Source organism: Ursus arctos, unplaced genomic scaffold (assembly GCF_023065955.2).
Source record: "Ursus arctos isolate Adak ecotype North America unplaced genomic scaffold, UrsArc2.0 scaffold_25, whole genome shotgun sequence".
NCBI classification, from domain to species: Eukaryota; Metazoa; Chordata; class Mammalia; order Carnivora; family Ursidae; genus Ursus; species Ursus arctos.
The window spans coordinates 27,633,400-27,653,384 of NW_026622930.1; the positions used below are offsets into that span (position 1 = coordinate 27,633,400).

Here is a 19,985-nt window from a genome sequence, read left to right on the forward strand (position 1 = left end):
AATACTACATTGACTACCGCTAATATAATAAAATACACACACAAAGAATTCTCTGCTCTAACGCTTCCATTTTGATTTGTTTTGGATGAGAAAAGGGAGATTTGCCACCCTCTGAGATAAGGAGATTTTCAACCTGTTTGAAGCTGCATGTCTGTAACTATCTTGGTTTGAAGACATACCGCCCCTAATAGAAGTGCTAAATGATAAACTCCCTTATTTTTAGAGGAATGAAAGTGAATTTTGTTTAAAAAATTTTAGAACGTGTGTGACAAATTAAAAAATCTTCACACGTTGTAAAAAGGGACTTGGGAATCACTACTCTGAATAGTGGACAAAGAAGTGTCTTACTTTAAAGGAACTCCAAGGTTTGGAGAAATAATCACTTGTGTCACCCATGGAAGAAAGAGTGTTGATGGGAGAAATACTGTAATATGTATAATGTAGTAGAAAGAATACTGGACTTGCGATTCAGATTCTAGATCAAACAGTGTAAGCTTGGGCAAATACTTCACCTCTCTGAACTTCAGGTCTGTTAGCAGTAAAACAGGAATTACTGCACTGATTACAGGATTGTGTATTTTAAAAAATAATAGCTGACATTTATTGATACTGTTGTAAGTGTATTATATGTATTTTTTTCATTGAATCTTCACAATAACTAAGACTTAAAGGGTTGATCGTTGTGCTAGAGTCACACAGCCAATAAATGATAGGAGAGGAGCCTGGATTGGAACCAGACATGGCTGTCTCCAGAACTGGCACATGGTTTTTGGTTTTTGAACATAAAAAAACAGAACCAGACTCTTTATTATAATTCACTTCTGATGTCTGACTGATGACAGAAATATGTCATGTTCCATTTAATTAAATTTTAACTTGCTTGAGTATGTCACAATGGTGCTCTGTGAGGTCTGTAGCCCGAGGCTGGTAGGGACGGTGAAAGTCCCACGGAAACTCCTGTTCAAGAGCCCAGCATTGTATACTTTTACAGGTGAGATGGGCACTATTAACAATGTCTGGAAGTCCACAGTGGATAAAGTGAGGCCTGTACTGTGGCTTTAGTATGTACAGAGACATGTGTAACTTTGATATATATTTTGAGTATCTGTGAGGCCAGAGAGTCTCGTAGTCTTCTTCCTCAAAGAGGAAAACCTTGGATAAGTAATTGCTGTTGCTATTACTGGCGGAACCAGATGACTAAATCATGGCAACGGCCCAAGAGTCTGTAAAAATGCACAGACAGAGCCAACTGTTGGCTAGGATAAGATGACTGGCTAATGTTCATTTAATTTTGCTGACCCCTGGATCCCACTCTTTGAATCAAGGATGTCTGGATTTGGTAATGAAAAGAAGGAGCTCTTCAGGAAGCTTCATCCCATGGAATTCTGATGCTGTCCATAAGGCATACGAACTCCCACTGCTGTTCACTTGTTTGATCTCACAGGGCTCCCCAGGTAGCCACAGGTCCAAGAGAGTGGTGAGCTCCTCTAGCACCCTGTCAACAGCAAGAGACCGAGGACAGAAGAGGCCACCTCTCTTGTACATGTGATACTCCAGAAGACCCAAACTTAGCTCTGTCCTGCAGGTAACATTAGCAGGGAGGCCCTGGTAGCTGGCCTGAGCTTATAGAATGCTGCCTCCGTGACCCACAGAAGGATGTGGAGCTTCACAGGTTCAGGGCCTGTGAGAACGTGTTTCTAGGAGAGCTCAGTATGCACTCTCCAACTGCCTCCCTAACAGTGTACAGCATGGGACTGAGGAGGGCAGTTTCTCACACCAGAATCCAAAGGCAACTTCTGATCATCATGGGTGGTCCAGAGATTTCAGATGTGAGAGGAGGTTGCTATAGCATCTACAGTGAATGATTCTCTGGAGGGGACATGAACGGAAGTGACTGTTCTCTTATAATTTGGACAGATTCTAGAGCCCTTTATTGTACGGGGCCCCAATTCAAGATGGGCCAAATTGTAACAGTATAAATAGGCTTAAGTAAAATTTGTAAATGAGGAATATGTTGCCTCCAGATCCCAAAAAGGCCTAAAAGATACTGCGCTTGCTTTAACATGGTGGGTGCAGGGAGGCTCTGTTGCTATTTCGTGACAGTGTCAGAGATACAGAAGCCCCTAGCTTACTAAACAATTTTCAGGAATTCAACTGGGGGGGGGAGGGGCAAAGCCTTGTACTATGTACAGGCAAATGTCTACCCCCTTTTTTTGAGCTCTTGTGGGAATATCTGTACATCTCCAATGAATATGTCAAATGAGTCTCCTCAGAGGATAGTGTCGTCGATGTGATGCTCTATCTGCGCTCCCGGAGAACCCTAGATGTGGTTAAGATCTAGCCAACAAAAACTGTATGCAATGGTAGGGCTGCGGATGAATTTCAGGAGCAGCCAGGTAAAGATACAGTGTGTCCCTCCGAAGGCAAAGGCAAACTGCAGCTGTTGAAAAAGGCACTGAACAGAAGAACATATTAGTAAAACCTCTGACTGCAAAATATTTACCAGTTGCTGACTGGATGGGGGCCAGAGTTGGCCAGAAAAAGTGATGCAAATAATAAATGAGGACTCTGCAAACCATCGAGAACTGTATCACCTAAGGTCTTTATGGAAGACACAGAGAGTACATGACTGTAGTTCTAGGACTGTTTGCTCAAATATGAGAACAGAACCAATTTAATTCTATTTCCATGGACTTTTTCTTCATTAATCAAGTGGGGGTGATGAGGATTCCTACTACAGGTCACCTGACATTTTAATAAGCATTTGAACAGGGATAAAATTATAATATAGAGACCACATACTGACCTGTGGATGTGGATCTCTTTTTGGCTTTCATGCAGGGTGACAGCCACAGAGCACACGCTTATACAGCTGCTTGTGTCATTCACAGCAAGGATACAGGCACCCCCTGTTTGGAACCCATGTCTGCTGGCTGTTAATGAATTTGAATCTCACGCTGCCCAAATAAATTTTATTTTTAAAAGAATAATTCTACCTAAGCTGCCTTATAAAAAGAAGGTGTCCTAATTTTGTTTTGTTTTGTTTTTTTAAGATTTTATTTATTTATTCGACAGAGATAGAGACAGCCAGCGAGAGAGGGAACACAAGCAGGGGGAGTGGGAGAGGAAGAAGCAGGCCCATAGCGGAAGAGCCCGATGTGGGGCTCGATCCCATCATGCTGGGATCACGCCCTGAGCCGAAGGCAGACGCTTAACCGCTGTGCCACCCAGGCGCCCCAAGAAGGCATCCTAATTTTGATTTAAAAACTGATTGAGCATTTTATGTGTGTTTTCAACATAGGCTGTGAACTCTTACAGCTCTGGGAAGCACTGTGCCCATTTTCCAAATGAGGAAACTGAAGCTCAAAGAGTCTGAGGCTCTTTGTTAGTGTCACAAAGACTGTTGGTGGTGGAGACAGGATTTAAATCTAAGTCTTCTGACTGGCAGTCTATGGATCCTTCCACTAATCCATCACTAGCTTAAACTGGGGGGCAGTCAGAAAATATATTTAAAGAACTTAACCTCAAAAACATGGAAATCTTTATATGAAAAATACACTATAGCTAATTAATTATTTACTGAAGAGCTATGGGATGTAACTGTTATCACTTTCCTAAGTCAAGATAACTGGAAAAGGAAGGGAAACACACCAGTGAGGTACTTCTGTGATGAACAAAATGTCAGTCTTGAGTTTTACCATATACTGAAATCACAGCCAAGATGAGCCACGCTGTCCATTCTGGAAGGTACTTGATAAATACCAGGGCCATGAGGGCACTGATCATAATGAGATATGCCTGCTGGAGTCGCAGCGGTCCTTTCCAGTGAATGGCAATCATTCCCACCACACCAAAATTCCAGATCAGGAGTGCAACAGTAATGTAGTCCATGGCAACATTGTAGGTTTTAAACACTTCCCTGAAAAAAATTAAACAGAAATCTAAAAATATGTACAGTAATTTTCATCAAAACATTGTTTAGAGCTATGGTTCCCTCAGATATTCATATCCTACCTTCATATTTTTACCATATCTTATATCTTATTTAACAGTTTTTTTAAAATTCACTTTTTCCCCTCAAGTTAAGCTTACTTTAACAGAAAACTCTGTATCATTCATAAATGGGAAACCAGTATCATAGATCACAGCTGTAAAATTAAGTACAAAAACTAAAAAAAGGCCATATACCACTTAAAATGCCACAACGGAAAGAAACGCTAGTTTAAAATATCTGAAATTAGAAAAATTAAACATCCACAATAAATTTTATAGCTAGGACGTATGGTGCTATTTTCATAAAATAAAATTTAGTGCAGCCATGAAAAAATATATATATATTTTATAATACTAACCAGTCTTAAACACACCACGTACAAACTATATATGGAAATAATCATAATTTAAGAGTATTTCATCAACAAAGTACATGGCTTTAAGCGACAGTTATACAGCTCAAACAGAGTTAGTTTCTGAAAAACAGATCAAATACCACTTACCCCAAGTAAATGAATGAGAAAAAGAACAGCAACAACAGAGATGAAATAATAAGCCAGGCATGAATGACCTAGAAAAGAAAGCATTTCAATATAATTAACAGATTCCGTACCCTAAAGAAAGGCAAATTTCTTACTTCAAAAATAACATATTACTTCTGTATATGTTATTTTTTTCAAATGGCAGAACTCAAGCTGACTTCGGGATCAGTGCATACTTATAGTGGAACTCTTTGGTACCAAACTACTCAGAAAAGAAAACAGAAAATTCAGCAAGACATATATAGACCCTTGTTCCTTTAGAAATATGTGACATTTTTAAAATAATGCATCCTAAAATAAATTATCAACAGAGCCAATAGTCAACATTTAAACTTTAAAGCAGCAATATTTTCAATGGAAAAATTTTGTGGTATTTCTGAAATAAAGAGAAATAAATTGAATAAAATTCAATGAAACTGAAAATCAGATAGTCCACTAAGTGAATTATGTATATATACATTAACTGTATTTAAAAAATAGGACTTTTAAGTTATATAGCCATTTGATAAAATCATATTCAGAATCTAAAGTTTCAGTAAATATAATAACGCTTTCTAAAGTTTATTTTATATGGTTCATTAATAAGTAGTAATATTAAAAATTCTTTGGAACACTGTAAGTCAGTCCATCCTTATCATGCAGAATTCATACAGCGCTATGTAAATATTAGTCACTATTACTCAAGTATAGCTTATGCATATGAGAGAATCAGATTTGACTTTTGCAATCTGTTACACAAGATGAACATTTTAAATGGTAATTTTATGTAATGGGTGTATTTGGGAAAATACTATACAACTCAGGGAGCCTGGGGTTTTTAAGAACAGAATGGAGAAGCACAAAAAATTGTCAAACAATTTCTAACCAACACTGAAATTATTTTGAGGTGGATACACCCAGTATATGCTTTAATCTTTCAATGAAGTTTACTATTTAATGGCAGAAGGGGTTATTTAACCAACTTTTCCAAACATCTTTTTTTTTTTTTAAGATTTTATTTATTTATTTATTTATTTGACAGAGAGAGCACAAGAGGGCGAGGTGCAGATGGAGAGGGAGAAGCAGGCTCCCCACTGAGCAGGGAACCCGATGTGGGGCTCAATTCCATGACCCTCGGATCATGACTTGAGCCGAAGGCAGACACTTAAACAGACTGAACCACCCAGGCACCCCCTAGACATCATCTCTTAACAGGAATATTGTTTTGTCTTCATTAAAAACAAAGCAAAAAAACCCCTCCCACACCCACCTCCCAGATCCAGTTGTTCCAATAATCAGGCTCTAAGCTATCAAAATCTAGTTGTGATTAAAATGTATGTTAATTTTCTCTTGTGGTTCTGTTCTGATCACCCAAGGTGATCTGTAATTATTAATTCCTTTGAAAGAAAAGATTTCTTAAAAATTATTCCTGTCTCTTTTTCTTTAAAACAGCTTCATAAAATGGCACAATTTGGGAAAAGGTTAAAAGAATGCCTTTACATGGAAGCTGGTATTCTTTGGACATTCGAATATTCTAAATCGACTATGTGAATACAAAAAACTTAATTTCTAGTGTTCTTCCACAAAAATTTCCCCTAATAATTTATTATAAAAATTTTCAAGGGGTGCCTGGATGCCTCAGTTGGTTAAACGTCTGCTTTCGGCTCAGGTCATGGTCCCGGGGTCCCGGGATCGAGTTCCGTGTCTCCCTTTCCCTCTGCCCCTACTCCCCTGCTCATGCTCTTTCTCGCTCTCGTTCTCTCTCTCGTTCTCTCAAATAAATAAGATCTTTAAACAAGGGGTGCCTGGGTGGCACAGCGGTTAAGCATCTGCCTTCGGCTCAGGGCGTGATCCCAGTGTTCTGGGATCGAGCCCCACATCAGGCTCCTCCGCTGTGAGCCTGCTTCTTCCTCTCCCACTCCCCCTGCTTGTGTTCCCTCTCTCGCTGGCTGTCTCTATCTCTGTCGAATAAATAAATAAAGTCTTTAAAAAAAAAATCTTTAAACAAGTTTTTTTCCAAACACACAGCAAAATGTAAAGAATTTTACGGCTACCATTCACATTTTGCTGTACTTGCTTTGTAGCATTTCTATCCATCTCTCCTTCCTTTTTATTCTTAATACATATAAAAGTAAATTGAAGACACTTGTACATTTCCCTCTCAAAATTTTCAACTTTAGCAAAATATCCTAAAGGGAGCCCATACTCTATCTTTATCTGCAAAAACCCAATTAAGCTGAAGCAGAAAGGAACTCCCTGTGTGTATCCCACCCCGTCGTGCTCATAAGACTCAGCTTCAGAGATAATCCAAGTCACAAAACTAAAATATATAAAATATCACAAAACAGAACAGTTTTACAAAGTGGGAGATGTACACTGGTACTCCGTATTAAGCTCTGACTTAAAGGCCAAAGTAAATACTGAATACTAGAAATTCTCATCTTTGTTGAGAAATGCTCTTCACCTTGTTTTTTTCAGCAAGGGAACATGGAGTAGTGTTTATTTTAAGAAAAGTACTTTTCTGAATACAAAAGTAACATATATGTATAACACTGAGAAGATATAGAAACACTAAAGGGAGAAAACCACTCCCACTGACCAGTGACAACCAAAGTTGTTATTAACGTGCTTTTTCAGGCATGTTTGCTGTCTGCATGTATAAAGGCCTTTAAACAACATTATAATCAAGTAATATAGTTTAGCATTCTGCTTTTTACAACATTTTTTTAACAGACACATTCTCATGACACCAAATACTTTTTGAAAATATGATTTTTAAATGACTGAATTATAATATTCTACATATATGGACGAACCCACAATTTCACCTTTTCTTATTTATTTAGCCTTTTTTAATTTATTTAACCTTTCCTTATTCCATATTTCTTATGGTTTTCCACTTTATTCCCATTAAAATTTATGCTAGGATAAAAATCCTCACATGCAAATATTTTTCTGCATTTCAGATTCTTTCAGATATAGCATGAAAGCAAAATTATAGAATCAAAGCATACAAACTTTTTCTAATTACTGACTATTGATATATATTGGTTTAGTGATTTCACAAAAAAAGACTATTAATCTTCACCAAGTCAATAGGTGAATATGTTGTTATTTTAATATACTTCTGTTTTTACCATTGAGGAAACATACATACACATCTCTCTGTCTCTGTCTCTCTCCTGGCCATCTATATTTCCTTTGTAATTCCTCTGGGTTGGTTTTTAAAAATTTATTAGGATGTTCATAATTTTCTTTTTTTTTTTAAGATTTTATTTTTTAAAGTAATGTCTACACCCAATGTGGGGCTCAAACCCTCCTGAGATCAAGAGCTACATGCTCTAATGTTCTATAATGTTCATGTTCATAATTTTCTGAATGATTTATTAGTGCTCTTCATATTGTAAAGATATTAAATGCCCTCTGACTGCAATAATGGTTTTTGGTCACTGATGTTATGATTTTCTGAATTATTACCTGAATTCAAAGCCTCTTCTGATGATGACTAAATAGCACTTCCCCTTTTTCTAGAACATCAGGTGGTAAAACAGGCTTTTTTTCTCATCTTGCAAAAATCCCTAGTTCAGCTTTCCTGTGCTAAAGGCTCTGAAAGAAAAGAGCCCTGCTTCAGTACAGAACAGCAAGCATCTCCTCTAAACCCTGAACTGTCCAGGCCAGAAATCATGTGGCTTTAGTAAGTTATACAGTTTCATCTATAACTGTGATATGTAATAATTAACTGCCTTTTCAGTTTCTACCTTTTTCAAGTTTGTCTGGTCTTTTAGCTTCTTGTGCTTCTCATAGACATTGCACAACCAACCACTGACATAACAAATCCTCCAGGTTTATTTCCAAACAGGTCCTGGCAAGTTTCTGAATTTCTGACTCAAAAGCTCCTTTTATTTTACACTAGGAATCAAAGTAAACAACTTGTTCGTATAGAATTGGCTGTGCCTGCTAAGACTTGAACTTAACGTTAAAAAAACAAAACAAAACAACACAAATGAACAAATAAATGTGGGACTGTGGCTGAAAATAAACCCTTATTAGACTGTCTAAAATGAGATATAACTAAAAGATCCACAAAACTGACCAAAATATATCGAGACAGGCTCTAGGTGCCATGGAGTGAAAGCACATCTACCCTGTCTCTCCTGCCGAATGCAACCATAAAAGCTGGACAGAATATGCATGCAGCTGCTAGGTGAGGCCTCTGACAAGTGAACAGAGTCAGGTGGGCTGGGGAATTAGAAGTGAGTGTATCACATTTTCCACTCCAGTACTACCCTCCTCCATCAGAACTCAATGCAACCCCGAATGGGCATTAGCAAGCTAGTGAGAGCTCTAGGAGAAGCCTAGTTCTGGATAAGCAACAAGAAAGAGGTCTCCTAACATCAAAAGAGAATGCAAAAATCTCACTTTCTGGCTTTTTTCCTTTCACCATTCTCTCACACCCAGCTCTCAAACAATCCTGTGGGGGTGGTTATTGAGGGTTGCAGGAGCCTAAAATTCAGAGGGAGGGGAAGCTTCCTCTCTAACTGGAGGAGCTGTAGTTCCCAGAAAGTGGGGCAGATGGCACTGGCTTTATTTCTCTCTCTGTCCTACCACTTCTTAGCCCTGTCAGTGGTAAAATAAAACCAGCTTTCTGGCTGGAGGAATGGAACAGGGATGTCCAAAAGAACCAAAAAGTACCAGGGAGATCACAGAAAGGAAGCTCAAGAAAGCAAACTTTTAAAACTGGTATGAACTTATGGGCCCATCCTTAAGGTGTGCAGGTGTGGATATGACCCTAAACAGGATACAGACTCCCCATAAAATGTGAAGAACGAAAGTAGAATATAACCCAGATAAGAGTCATAAAGTTAGGGGCAACTGGGTGGCTCAGTCGGTTAAGCATCTGCCTTCGGGTCAGGTCATGACCGCAGGGCCCTGGGATTGAGCCCTGCATCGGGCTCCCTGCCCAGTGGGGAGTCTGCTTCTCTGCCCCTCTCCCCACTTGTACGCTCTCTCTCTCAAATAAATAAATAAAATATTTTAAAAAGAAAAGAATCATACAGTGAGTCCAACAAAGCAGAGAAACAGAACTAGCAGGTAAACACGTATATACAGAAAAAGTAACCGTCATGAGGATATTTAAGCAGAGGGAGGAGAATGCTTTGCAGCATGGGTTTACATCATTTGCTCTTTGGTTTTCTGAGTATTGATGACTACTTCCCATCACCACAGACACCTCTGTCTTAAATCTTTTCCACCTGCTAATGTCAGACTGCCCATGGTCATCACTTGGGTTAACACTTCCACCCACTCAGATGTTCAACAAGCAAGATTAAACTATAATTTTTGAGTTCGTAAACACTGGAATGGTATTTGATCTTACTCGTAATTAACCAAATGCAAAATTAGGGCATTTGTTTCACTTATAAAAATTAGCACAGAATTTCAAAAATTCAGTGCTTGTAAAGGTAGGGTAAGACAGTCTCATTCACTACTAGTGGTAAGTACAAACTGATACTACCATTTTGAAAAAAGGAATTTTGCACACCATGATAATTAAAAATATGTAGATAGGGGCACCTAGGTGGCTCAGTGGGTTAAGCATCTGCCTTTAGCTGAGGTCATCATCCCAGGATCCTAGGATCAAGTCCCATGGTGGACTCCCTGCTTAGCGGGGAGTCTGCTTCTCCCTCTCCCTCTGCCCCTCCCCACCACTCATGCTCTCTCCCACTCTCTTGCACTCTCTCTCAAATAAATAAATAAAATAAAATTTTAAAAATGTAGGTAATTTGCCCCATAAATTCTGTGTCTAGGATTTTACCCTAAGGAAATAATTTGGGGAAAAATTGAAAAAGCTCCATAAAAACATTCGTTGTTTTTTAGAATAGTAAAAAAATGGAAATGACTTAAATGTCCAACATCAGGGAAATTAGGGTAAGTAAATTATAATACACTCATTGAGTCAAATGTTACGTAGCCTCAGACATATAGAGAGACAGCGAGAGAGGACACAAGCAAGGGGAGCGTGAGAGGGAGAAGCAGGCTTCCCGCCGAGCAGGGAGCCTGATGTAGGGCTCGATCCCAGGACCCTGGAATCATGAACCAAGCAGAAGGCAGACGTCTAACAGCTAAGCCACCCAGGTGCCCCCAGACATATTTTCTGAGAATGTCGTATTCTCAGACATATTTTCTGAGAATTTAAATATGGAAAAATGCTTATGCCAAAGTAAAAGTTAAGAAAGGACACATACTATACGTTTTATTTTAACCATGTTAAAACATATATAGAAATAAATACTAGAAGGAAATAGAGTAGACTTCAATACTTGGAAAGTTATCATTTATTTCTTCTATTTGAGAAAGACCCTTAAGTCTCATGACTTGTAATAATTCGTGATTTCTCTGAGGCATGCATCTGAAATACGTGCCAGGTGGCTAAAATTCAAGAATGAATCCATTAGCTAGAGGGTGAGTTAAGGGAGCAGAGGCTGTGAGGGTTGGGCCTCTGTCTTTCCTACACAATCTCCCCTGCCCTTATTTCCCAAAGAAAGAACTAGTACTACTGCAGGAAAGACAGTAAGGGAATAGATGGCTCCCAATGTAGAAATGGGAATATAACCAGTCACCAATGAGTTTAACACCAGTGTCTGAAGAAGGCTCTAGTGGTCTGCACTCAGGAAAATCTGAATTTTTTTAAGTTATATTACTTTATAGGGACAATTATATCCTATAGTACTATTTGTGAATGAGGGAATTCACAGAGGTCTTAGGATATAACCTGGAATGTCCTAAGTATACTGCAAATCAAAATGTTAAAACCATTTAAAATGTGATATGATATGAAAATATTTTTCATTTATATCTTTTTGTGTTTTTTAAATGTTCTACAATAAGGGGGAAAAAACTAAAAATTAAATCAGTTCTAGAACATCACGCCCTTTTCTCTACTAGACCAAGTAAGGTATATGACAGGAAAACCCAATCACAAAAAGAACACAGTGGAAAGCAAAGCTCCATATCTCACACTCACCTTGTAGCACCTGTATTTATACAGAACCACCAGGAGAATAGTCATGACAACTATGACGCTGATCATGATAGCAGCATTCAGAATAGAGTGCAGGGCTCTCTGCCCTACGGTCTCTGTGTCTTCCGTGAATGGGGTATAGATTCTATAATAAAAGAAAATACAAAAGCCCAAAGTGTCAATGGATATCTCAAACCACACCCCTCCCCAACACCAGTTTTGTTTCCTTGATTTAACTGATATCTTAGGACTTTTTTCCCAGCTCAGCAATCTAGCCAAGAATTTTAGCTAAGAAAATTAGCTATACTCTAAAATAAGTGCTTCAAAATAAAAGGCGAGATCTAAAATGTGGACAGGTGGACTTCTGTGAGGCAGACACTGGCTCCATCTAGTGGATCTTTATATTGAAATAGTTACTCGTCAAATGTTCTTTCTCCACAGCTTATTAGTGATTTGTTTAAAGAACTGGACTGTACACATAAACTACCTAAACTACAAGTACTTCAAAGGAAGGTGGCTTATATAATGGCTTACAATTACTTTTTTCACCTATAAGGTGACTGCAACTGGAGTTGTTTTGATATAACGTCACCTACCCGTCTTCCCCTTGGTTTCTCATTCACATATACATACTTTTTTATTCCAGGTTCCAGTGTTCCCAACTAAAAGACTTTATTTCTGACTCCCTTACAGTTAGGTGTGGCCATGAGACAAAGTATGGCCAATGAGTTTTAAGTGGATGTGATGTGTGGAACTTCTAAGAAAGGTGTTAATTCTGCTGAGAGATAAGTCTTAGGTCCCTTTCTCCCCACTATTTCCTGCTTTCTGTTGTCTGAATTGAAGCCTGGGGCTCCAGTACCAATAAGGAACCTTGAATAACCTAAAGGACAGAAGCCAAAGAAAAAGGAAAGAAGGAGCCTGAGTCCTTGAGGAATGTGAAGCCATACTACCAATCCGGACTGACCATCCTGTACCACTCTCTGGGAGAGATAAAATATGTACACCATTTAAACCAGTTGTTTTGATTTCCTATAACAGGACAGGAAACTTTCTGTTAAGGACTAAAGAGTACATATTTTAAGTTCTGTGTGTCATATGCTGTCTGTTGTAACCACTGAATTCTGCCACTGTAGTATGAAGGCAGCCACAGACAATATATAAATGAATTAACATGATTATGTTCCAATAAAACTTTATTTACAAAAATAGGTGGTGGCAGGCAGATCTGTCCTGTGGACTACGGCTTGCTAACCCTATTCTATAATATATAGCCAAAACTAATTCGAAGCGATACAGATAATATTCCCCAGTCTCTTTTGACTGCTATCTCCAACCCCTGCCCTTTACTCTTATCTTAGCCCTTCTCCCAAAAAGTTTAAAAGTTTGGCTTTTAGAACACCACACAGTTTGTTATTTCAAATTCCAAAATTCATTTAAAACTCTGAGCCCTACAGGGGCCCTACAGAGTCCTAGAGACAAAACTAGGTGAATCTGAATTAAAGCATTTTTCCTGAAGGCAAAGGGCTCATACCAACAGCACCAGAGAATCTACACGACAATCCCCCCAAGAGTCTAGAGAATGCCAGCTTACATGAATTCTTCATCCTTTCACTTAGCAACTTTTTTTTGCTGAGCATTTATTACATAACTAGCCATAGAAACAATATGTCCTCATAGGCCTTCCGGTATAGAAGGAAACCAGGCTTTAAATAATGTAAAAAAATAATATATTTGCATATTGTGACAAGTGAAAAAGAACAGGCTGCTATGAGAAAGAGTATCAGGAAGGACCTAATTCTGTTACAAGGATCAGGGAAATTACCTTTGAGGACTTAACATTTATGCAAAGATGAGAAGGATGATAAGAATTCATCCATCAAATCTAGAAAAGAATGTTCTAGCAGAAGAACAATGGGACCAATGGCCTTGAGGTGGAAAAGATTAATATTCAACTCTTTCCCTGCTCAATTTCAAATAAATTCAGCCCTAACCAATGACACCATATATGAAATAGAATTCTGTAGCTCTCATTTTCTCTGCTTAAAGCATCAAATAATAATCCCTTTTTCTGTCAACTGCTCTATCAGAGAGGAAGCACTCTCTAGCCTTTGCGCCCCTTCGGAGCAGAGGCCTCCAAAGTGACGATGACACACTACAAAGAAAAGCCAGACCCGCCTTGAGAATAATAAAACACTCATACATACAGCTGTCCATCCTTCCGGGTATAGAAGCTGACTGATTTGATAGTAGCCACGACCACCACCATACAGAGAGTCACAGGGACAAAGAGCATGATCACATGTTTGGCGCCATATTTCAATGTCAGCTCTTCATCTTCTTCTTCATCTTGTTCCACCACCTGCCGTGAGTTACCCTGGGGTCGTCCATTAGATAATGGCTCAGGGTTGCCACGTCTCCGCCTTTCGCTGCTATGCTCATGCCGTTCTCTATTATCATTCTAAAAGCACAAGAGAAACTTTTTCAAGAAGTCAGACTCAGTACAATCAAGGTATGCTATAAAAACAGAAAAGGAATATTAGACCTGTGATTAAGAAGAGGCCCATCATTACTTGAGTTCTAAAAACTCGAGGCAAGAAAGAATCAATTCACAAGAGGTGTGCAATGCAAAAGTCTAGATGAAGGATGCCTGGGTGGCTCAGTCAGTTAAGCATCTGCCTTCAGCTCAGGTCATGATCCCAGCATCCTGGGATCGAGTCGCATGGGGCTCCCTGCTCAGCGGAGAGTCTGCTTCTCCCTCTGCCTGCCGCTCCCCTTCTTGTGCGCTCTTTCTCTGACAAATAAAAATCTTAAATAAATAAACAAACAGACAAATGTCTAGATGATTTGTTGCTGTTTGGTGAAGGAACCCAGGTCCTCCCTCTCACCCAACTCTTGGTTTGCCTCATTCTCCTCTGCTGTTCTCAACCTAACACAACTGTACTCATCCTCTGAGGTTTGGCTTAAAAACTGATACCTGCATGAAACCTTATTTGCTACAGCTGTAAGCATAGCAATCTCACCTTTTTCAAAATTATGAACTGCTTTCTACCTGTGGTTTCATACCAGTTATACAAGGAACTATCTCACCTTCATAATTTTTTTAAGTAGGCCCTATGTCCAACATGGGGCTCGAACTCATGACCCTGAGATCAAGAGTTGCACGCTCCACCAACGGAGTCAGCCAGGCACCACTCACCTTCATTATTGATAAGACTTCAAATCTTTGTACTGATATACTAGGGATCTATTATTTCTTACAAGTACATGTAAATCTACAATTATTTCAAAAAATTATTTAGAAGATTTCTAAAAATCTTTACAGAGAGAAATTAGGGCTTATACAATTCTGATGTCCCTCCAGCCAGAGGCATCCCCACCTTGCCCTGTATAGAGTGAGGGAAAAATAAATATTTGACGAATGACGGAATGAAACTGGAACCTTTCTTAGATTCTACTTTCCTCAGTCTCTTAATCCAAACACCACTTTCATCCTTATCCTGGATTTACCCTTTCTTACTCTTCAAGTTTAACTTCCTTTTTGGGATCACTGTTCCTATCTAAAACTCAACTTTTTGTAAAGGGGAGAGTGAATGTCAAGAACATTAATAACAATAATAAAAATAATAGATAAGAGGAGGAAAAGAACAGCACTCTTCCTCCTGGATAAGTATAGAATAGGAGAGGAAAGCAGACTGATAGTCACTGTTGCTGGTAAAATGTCATCAGCTTGGTTAAGAACAGGTTCTCTTAGGAAGATCATGTAAGAACATTCCACCCTTTCACCTCATTTTGGACTACAGAGTATGACTATTACTGTTATTCATTAAAAATACATTACACTCTCAATAATAGCTTAAAATGATTACAATGTACTGCAGATTGTGATATGTGCCTTACATTAAATTCTTACAGCCACCCCGTCATCACCACTTTGTAGGTGGGGAAATGGCACAGCTAGGAAGCATTACAGAGAGGGTTTGAACCCAGGCATGCCCAACTACAGAAATCAAGCTCTTAACTACCTCTTGATGTGCTGTTCACAAGAAAACAAGGGAACTATGCAAATTCAGTGTGGGCTGAGTTCTCTTTTACTTTACTTTGAATATATTCATTCCATACGCAATTATCAAAATTCTATATTCCAGGTATTGTGCTATGGCAATACCGAAACTAAAAAGATCTAGATGCTGTCCTTAAGAAGATGTTAGCTTTAATATAGGATAAACATTATATCAGAGACATGGATGAAGTGCTGCAGGACTGATCATGCTGTGTGGTCCAGAAAGGCAGCATCAAGATACGATTTCTGAGAAAAGTGAGTGGAAGGTGAATGGACTCCAAGCAGAGACATGACAGTGGTGCAGAGGTGTGAAACTGAAAAGCAAGGCCTGGGGTGCCTGGGTGGCTTAGTCGTTAAGCGTCTGCCTTCGGCTCAGGGCGTGATCCTGGATCCCTGGGATCGAGCCCCGCATCAGGCTCCTCTGCTGGGAGCCTGCTTCTTCCTCTCCCACTCCCCCTGCTTGTGTTCCCTCTCTCGCTGGCTGTCTTTCTGTCTGTCGAATAAATTAAAATCTTTGGAAAAAAAAAAAAAAAGCTAGGCCTACACAGAAAACCAGTGAATACTCCTGCATTGGCTGGGGAACACAGTTTGTCAGGGCTAGTGGCAGGAAAGGTTAGGAATAGGTTGTAAAAAATCTCATTTGCCATGCCAAGGGACTTTAGACTTTGTCCTGTAGGCAATAAAAAGTCATAAAAATTGTTAAGGTTGAGGTAGTGACACATTAGATTACGATTCGTTTTAAAGAAACCTGACTGAGTGGCAATGAAATCAAGGAGATGTATGAGAAAGATATTACAGAAGCAGAACTGACAGGGCTTCGTGGCAAATTACATGTGATGGTCAGGAAGGAGTCAAGGATGATCCTGGAGGTTTCTGGCATAAGGGACTGGGAAGGTGATGATGGCACTGATGGGGCAGGGAACACAAGAAGATGAGCAGACAGGAGAGAAGAGCTATTTTAATTAGGGAGATAGGTGAATGTGAGGTGTCTGCAACCAGTGAGCAAAGTCCAAGGGTAGAGGTGGGGGAGGGGCGCCTGGGTGGCTCAGTCGTTAAGTATCTGCCTTCGGCTCAGGGTGTGGTCCCGGAGTCCTGTGATCGAGCCCCACATCAGGTGCCTCTGCTGGGAGCCTGCTTCTTCCTCTCCCACTCCCCCTGCCTGTGTTCCCTCTCTCGCTGGCTGTCTCTCTGTTAAATAAATGGATAAAATCTAAAAAAAAAAAAAAAAAAAAGAAAAGAAAGAAAAAAGAAAAAAAGGTAGAGATGGGGGACTCATTATTTTCTACAGTTATGGAAATGGATGAAATCTCAGGAAGAGAGTATAGATGGGAAGCAGAACAATACGGACTTGGCCATTATGTAATGCAACAACTGTGGAAAGAAAAACAGAGTGGGATGACAACCAAGGAGAGAAGTCAATAACCCCTAAGCTTCAGCAGCAGGTGACAGGATAAAAACCAGCCAAAGAGATTAAGAGAAAAATAGGGGAGAGGGAAGAAATCCCAGGAACAGTACGTCACAGCAGACGAAGGAGTACATTTCAGACGTGTCATCAACAGTCAGGCAGTATGAGAGCTGAAAAGCCACTGAATTTAGCAGGGGGAAGTTGGCCAATATTTTTACAAAAGTAAAACAGTTAAGAGGGAAATGAGATCACAAATCATAATGAACTGGGGAATGAATGGAAACTGAGGAGTTAAAGGCAATCATTCTTCGAAGCAAAAAAAATAAAAGATGTGACAACAGAAGGGATTCACATTTGAAAACATTTTAGGGATGTTAGACTTGAGCATACTTGTCAGGTCAAAGCAGAGAGTCAGGACCAGCAGAAGAGACTGAGGGTACAAGACAGGGAGATGATAACTCATAGAATAGGGCAGGGGATAAGTGGAGGGGAGCAGAAGAGAGAAGAGTTGGCTTTACAAAGGAACTGGTGCCCTTTACCTCAGTCTGGAGGTCAGGAAGTAACTTCTTGACCTCACACAGAAAGTATGAAGATTTAAACCTTATGAGGAACAGAAAGGAAACTATTCCAAAGCACAAAAGATAGAAATACATACACCTAAGAAAGGTATTTTTTGCTGAACACAGTTACAGGAGTGACCAAAGTCCAGTGGGACGGCAAAGTAGGCTCTGGAGGACAGGGACACAGTGTGACAGACAGCTCAAGAGCAGAGTTGAGGAAATTCGTACTTCTGTTTTCTTTGAAGGAGGTGACTAAGTCATATGCTAAGAATGTTTTGTTTGTGACTAATGTTCAGCAATACAATTATGACCAACTTAATGGGTTGATTACTGTGCACTATAGACCAAAATACAAATGATAATAATAGCTCTCTTTATATAGTATTTGATAATTTACAAAGCACGCTCACATTATTTCATTTATTCTTTGTATATATCGAGAGGTTTTGGTAGATAAACATTAAAACAATTTGTCCAAAATCTCAAGGCCAGAAAACAGCAGACACAGGAATCAAATTCAAGTCTCTTGCTTTGAAATCTGTGTTCTTTCTACGGCACCACAGCTGTCCTATTAGGCTACAGGAACAGTTGAATTGGGTAAGTCTAGCATGAAAGCAGCAATCATAATATGTTCATTCACAGTACTCAACTGGATGTTCTGGTTTATAATGAACATGAGCCAACCCCACCCTGCCCCACCCTTGAAGCTGATATCGGATGCTAGAGCACTGCTTAATGCACCCTTTCTCTTTATAGTACTTTGGATACTATTTTTTAAATTGACTATATGCTTCAATTTCTTTAAAATACAATTTATTTAAACAGGTAAAATTTTCACATGACTCTAAAGCAAAGAATATAACAAGGAATAACATAAAAAAAACTCCCACATAACTCTCTACTTCGTTGTCTAATGCCCCAGGTTACCACTGTCATTGTTCTCTGCAAAGTTTCTTGATGTATATACAAGCAAATACAAGTACAGAGTCTCATTTCCCTTTTTTTACACAAATGGTAGTACAATAAATGCACTCTCCTACACTCTGCTTTCTTTGCTTAACTATGTGTCTTAGAGATTTTTTATACATCAGTACATAAAGTACATCCTTATTCTTTGAAAAACAACTTTTTATTTTTAAATTATTTATTTTTTTAAAAAGATTTTATTTATTTATTTGATAGAGAGCCAGCGAGCGAGCAAGCAGGAGCAGAGAAGCAGCAGGCAGAGGGAGGAGAAGCAGGCTCCCCACTGAGCAGGGAGCTCAACGTGGGGCTCAATCCCAGGACCCTGAGATCATGACCTGAGCCGAAGGCAGACGCTCAACGACCGAGTCACCCAGGTGTCCCGAAAAAAACCTTTTCAAACCAGCTACATAGCCAGTATATGAAAGTATCATAATTTATTAGGCCAATCCCCTAATGATGGACATTTAACTTGCTTCCAACTTTTTTCTTTCTTTTTTTAAATTAAATTCAATTTAGTTAACATATACTGCATTATCAGTTTCAGGGATAGAATTTAGTGATTCATCAGTTGCATATCACATGCAGTGCTCATTACATCAAGCACCCTCCTTAATGCCCATCACCCAATTATCCTATCCCCCTACCCACCTCCTCTCCAGCAACCCTCAGTTTGTTTCCCTGAGTTAAGTGTCTTTTATGGTTTGCCTCCCTATTTTCATCTTATTTTTCCTTGCCTTTCCCTATGGTCATCTGTTTTGTTTCTTAAATTCCACATGCGAGTGAAATCATATGGTATTTGTCTTTCTCTGACTTACATCACCTAGTATAATACCCTCTAGTTCCATCCACATCGTTGCAACTGGCAAAATTTCATTCTTTCTGATGGCAGAGTAACATTCCATTACACACACACACCCCACATCTTCTTTATCCATCCATTCATCTGATCTGTGGATGGACATCTGGGTCTTTCCATATTTTGGCTGTTGCGGACATTACTGCTATAAACATGCTTCCAACTTTTTGCCATTTACACACACTGCTAAAATGAATGCCCCAAGTTATTGCACATGTACGAAGCGTTATCTGTAGGGTAAGTTTCCTGAAGTGAAACTACTGGGTCAAAGTATATACGCATTTAAAATCCTGATATGTATTGCCAAATCACCCTCCCTAAGGGCTGTACCAGTTTAAAGACTCAGCAGTATAGGAGAGTTCCTATTTCAATAAGCCCTTATCAACAAAGTAAGCTATGAAATGCTTGGATTTTTACCAATCTGATAGGTTAAATATGCGAACACGGTGTAACTTCTTTTATTATTAGGAAAGATGAGCATTTTTTTCTATGAACTAAGTATTCATATCCTTTGCCATTGGCTTATGGTACTTTTAGTTTCTAGGTTTAATCACTACACTTATTAATTTTTTAAAAAATTGAATGCCAGGGATACAGCAGTCG

General features: G+C 39.1%; 1 protein-coding gene across 2 annotated transcripts in view; it reads right to left on the reverse strand.

Annotated features, from left to right (window-relative positions):
* The window catches only part of PSEN1 (presenilin 1), a 70,762-nt gene that overhangs the window by 21,703 nt on the left and 29,074 nt on the right, over window positions 1-19,985 (reverse strand). For both annotated transcript variants that reach the window (XM_026519570.4, XM_026519569.4), the window contains exons 4-7: window positions 13,740-13,993; window positions 11,539-11,680; window positions 4,497-4,564; window positions 3,699-3,919 (exon numbers count right to left, since the gene is read on the reverse strand). In XM_026519570.4, coding sequence (XP_026375355.2) covers window positions 3,699-3,919; window positions 4,497-4,564; window positions 11,539-11,680; window positions 13,740-13,993 — 685 coding nt within the window. The remainder of the gene's footprint in view (window positions 1-3,698; window positions 3,920-4,496; window positions 4,565-11,538; window positions 11,681-13,739; window positions 13,994-19,985) is intronic.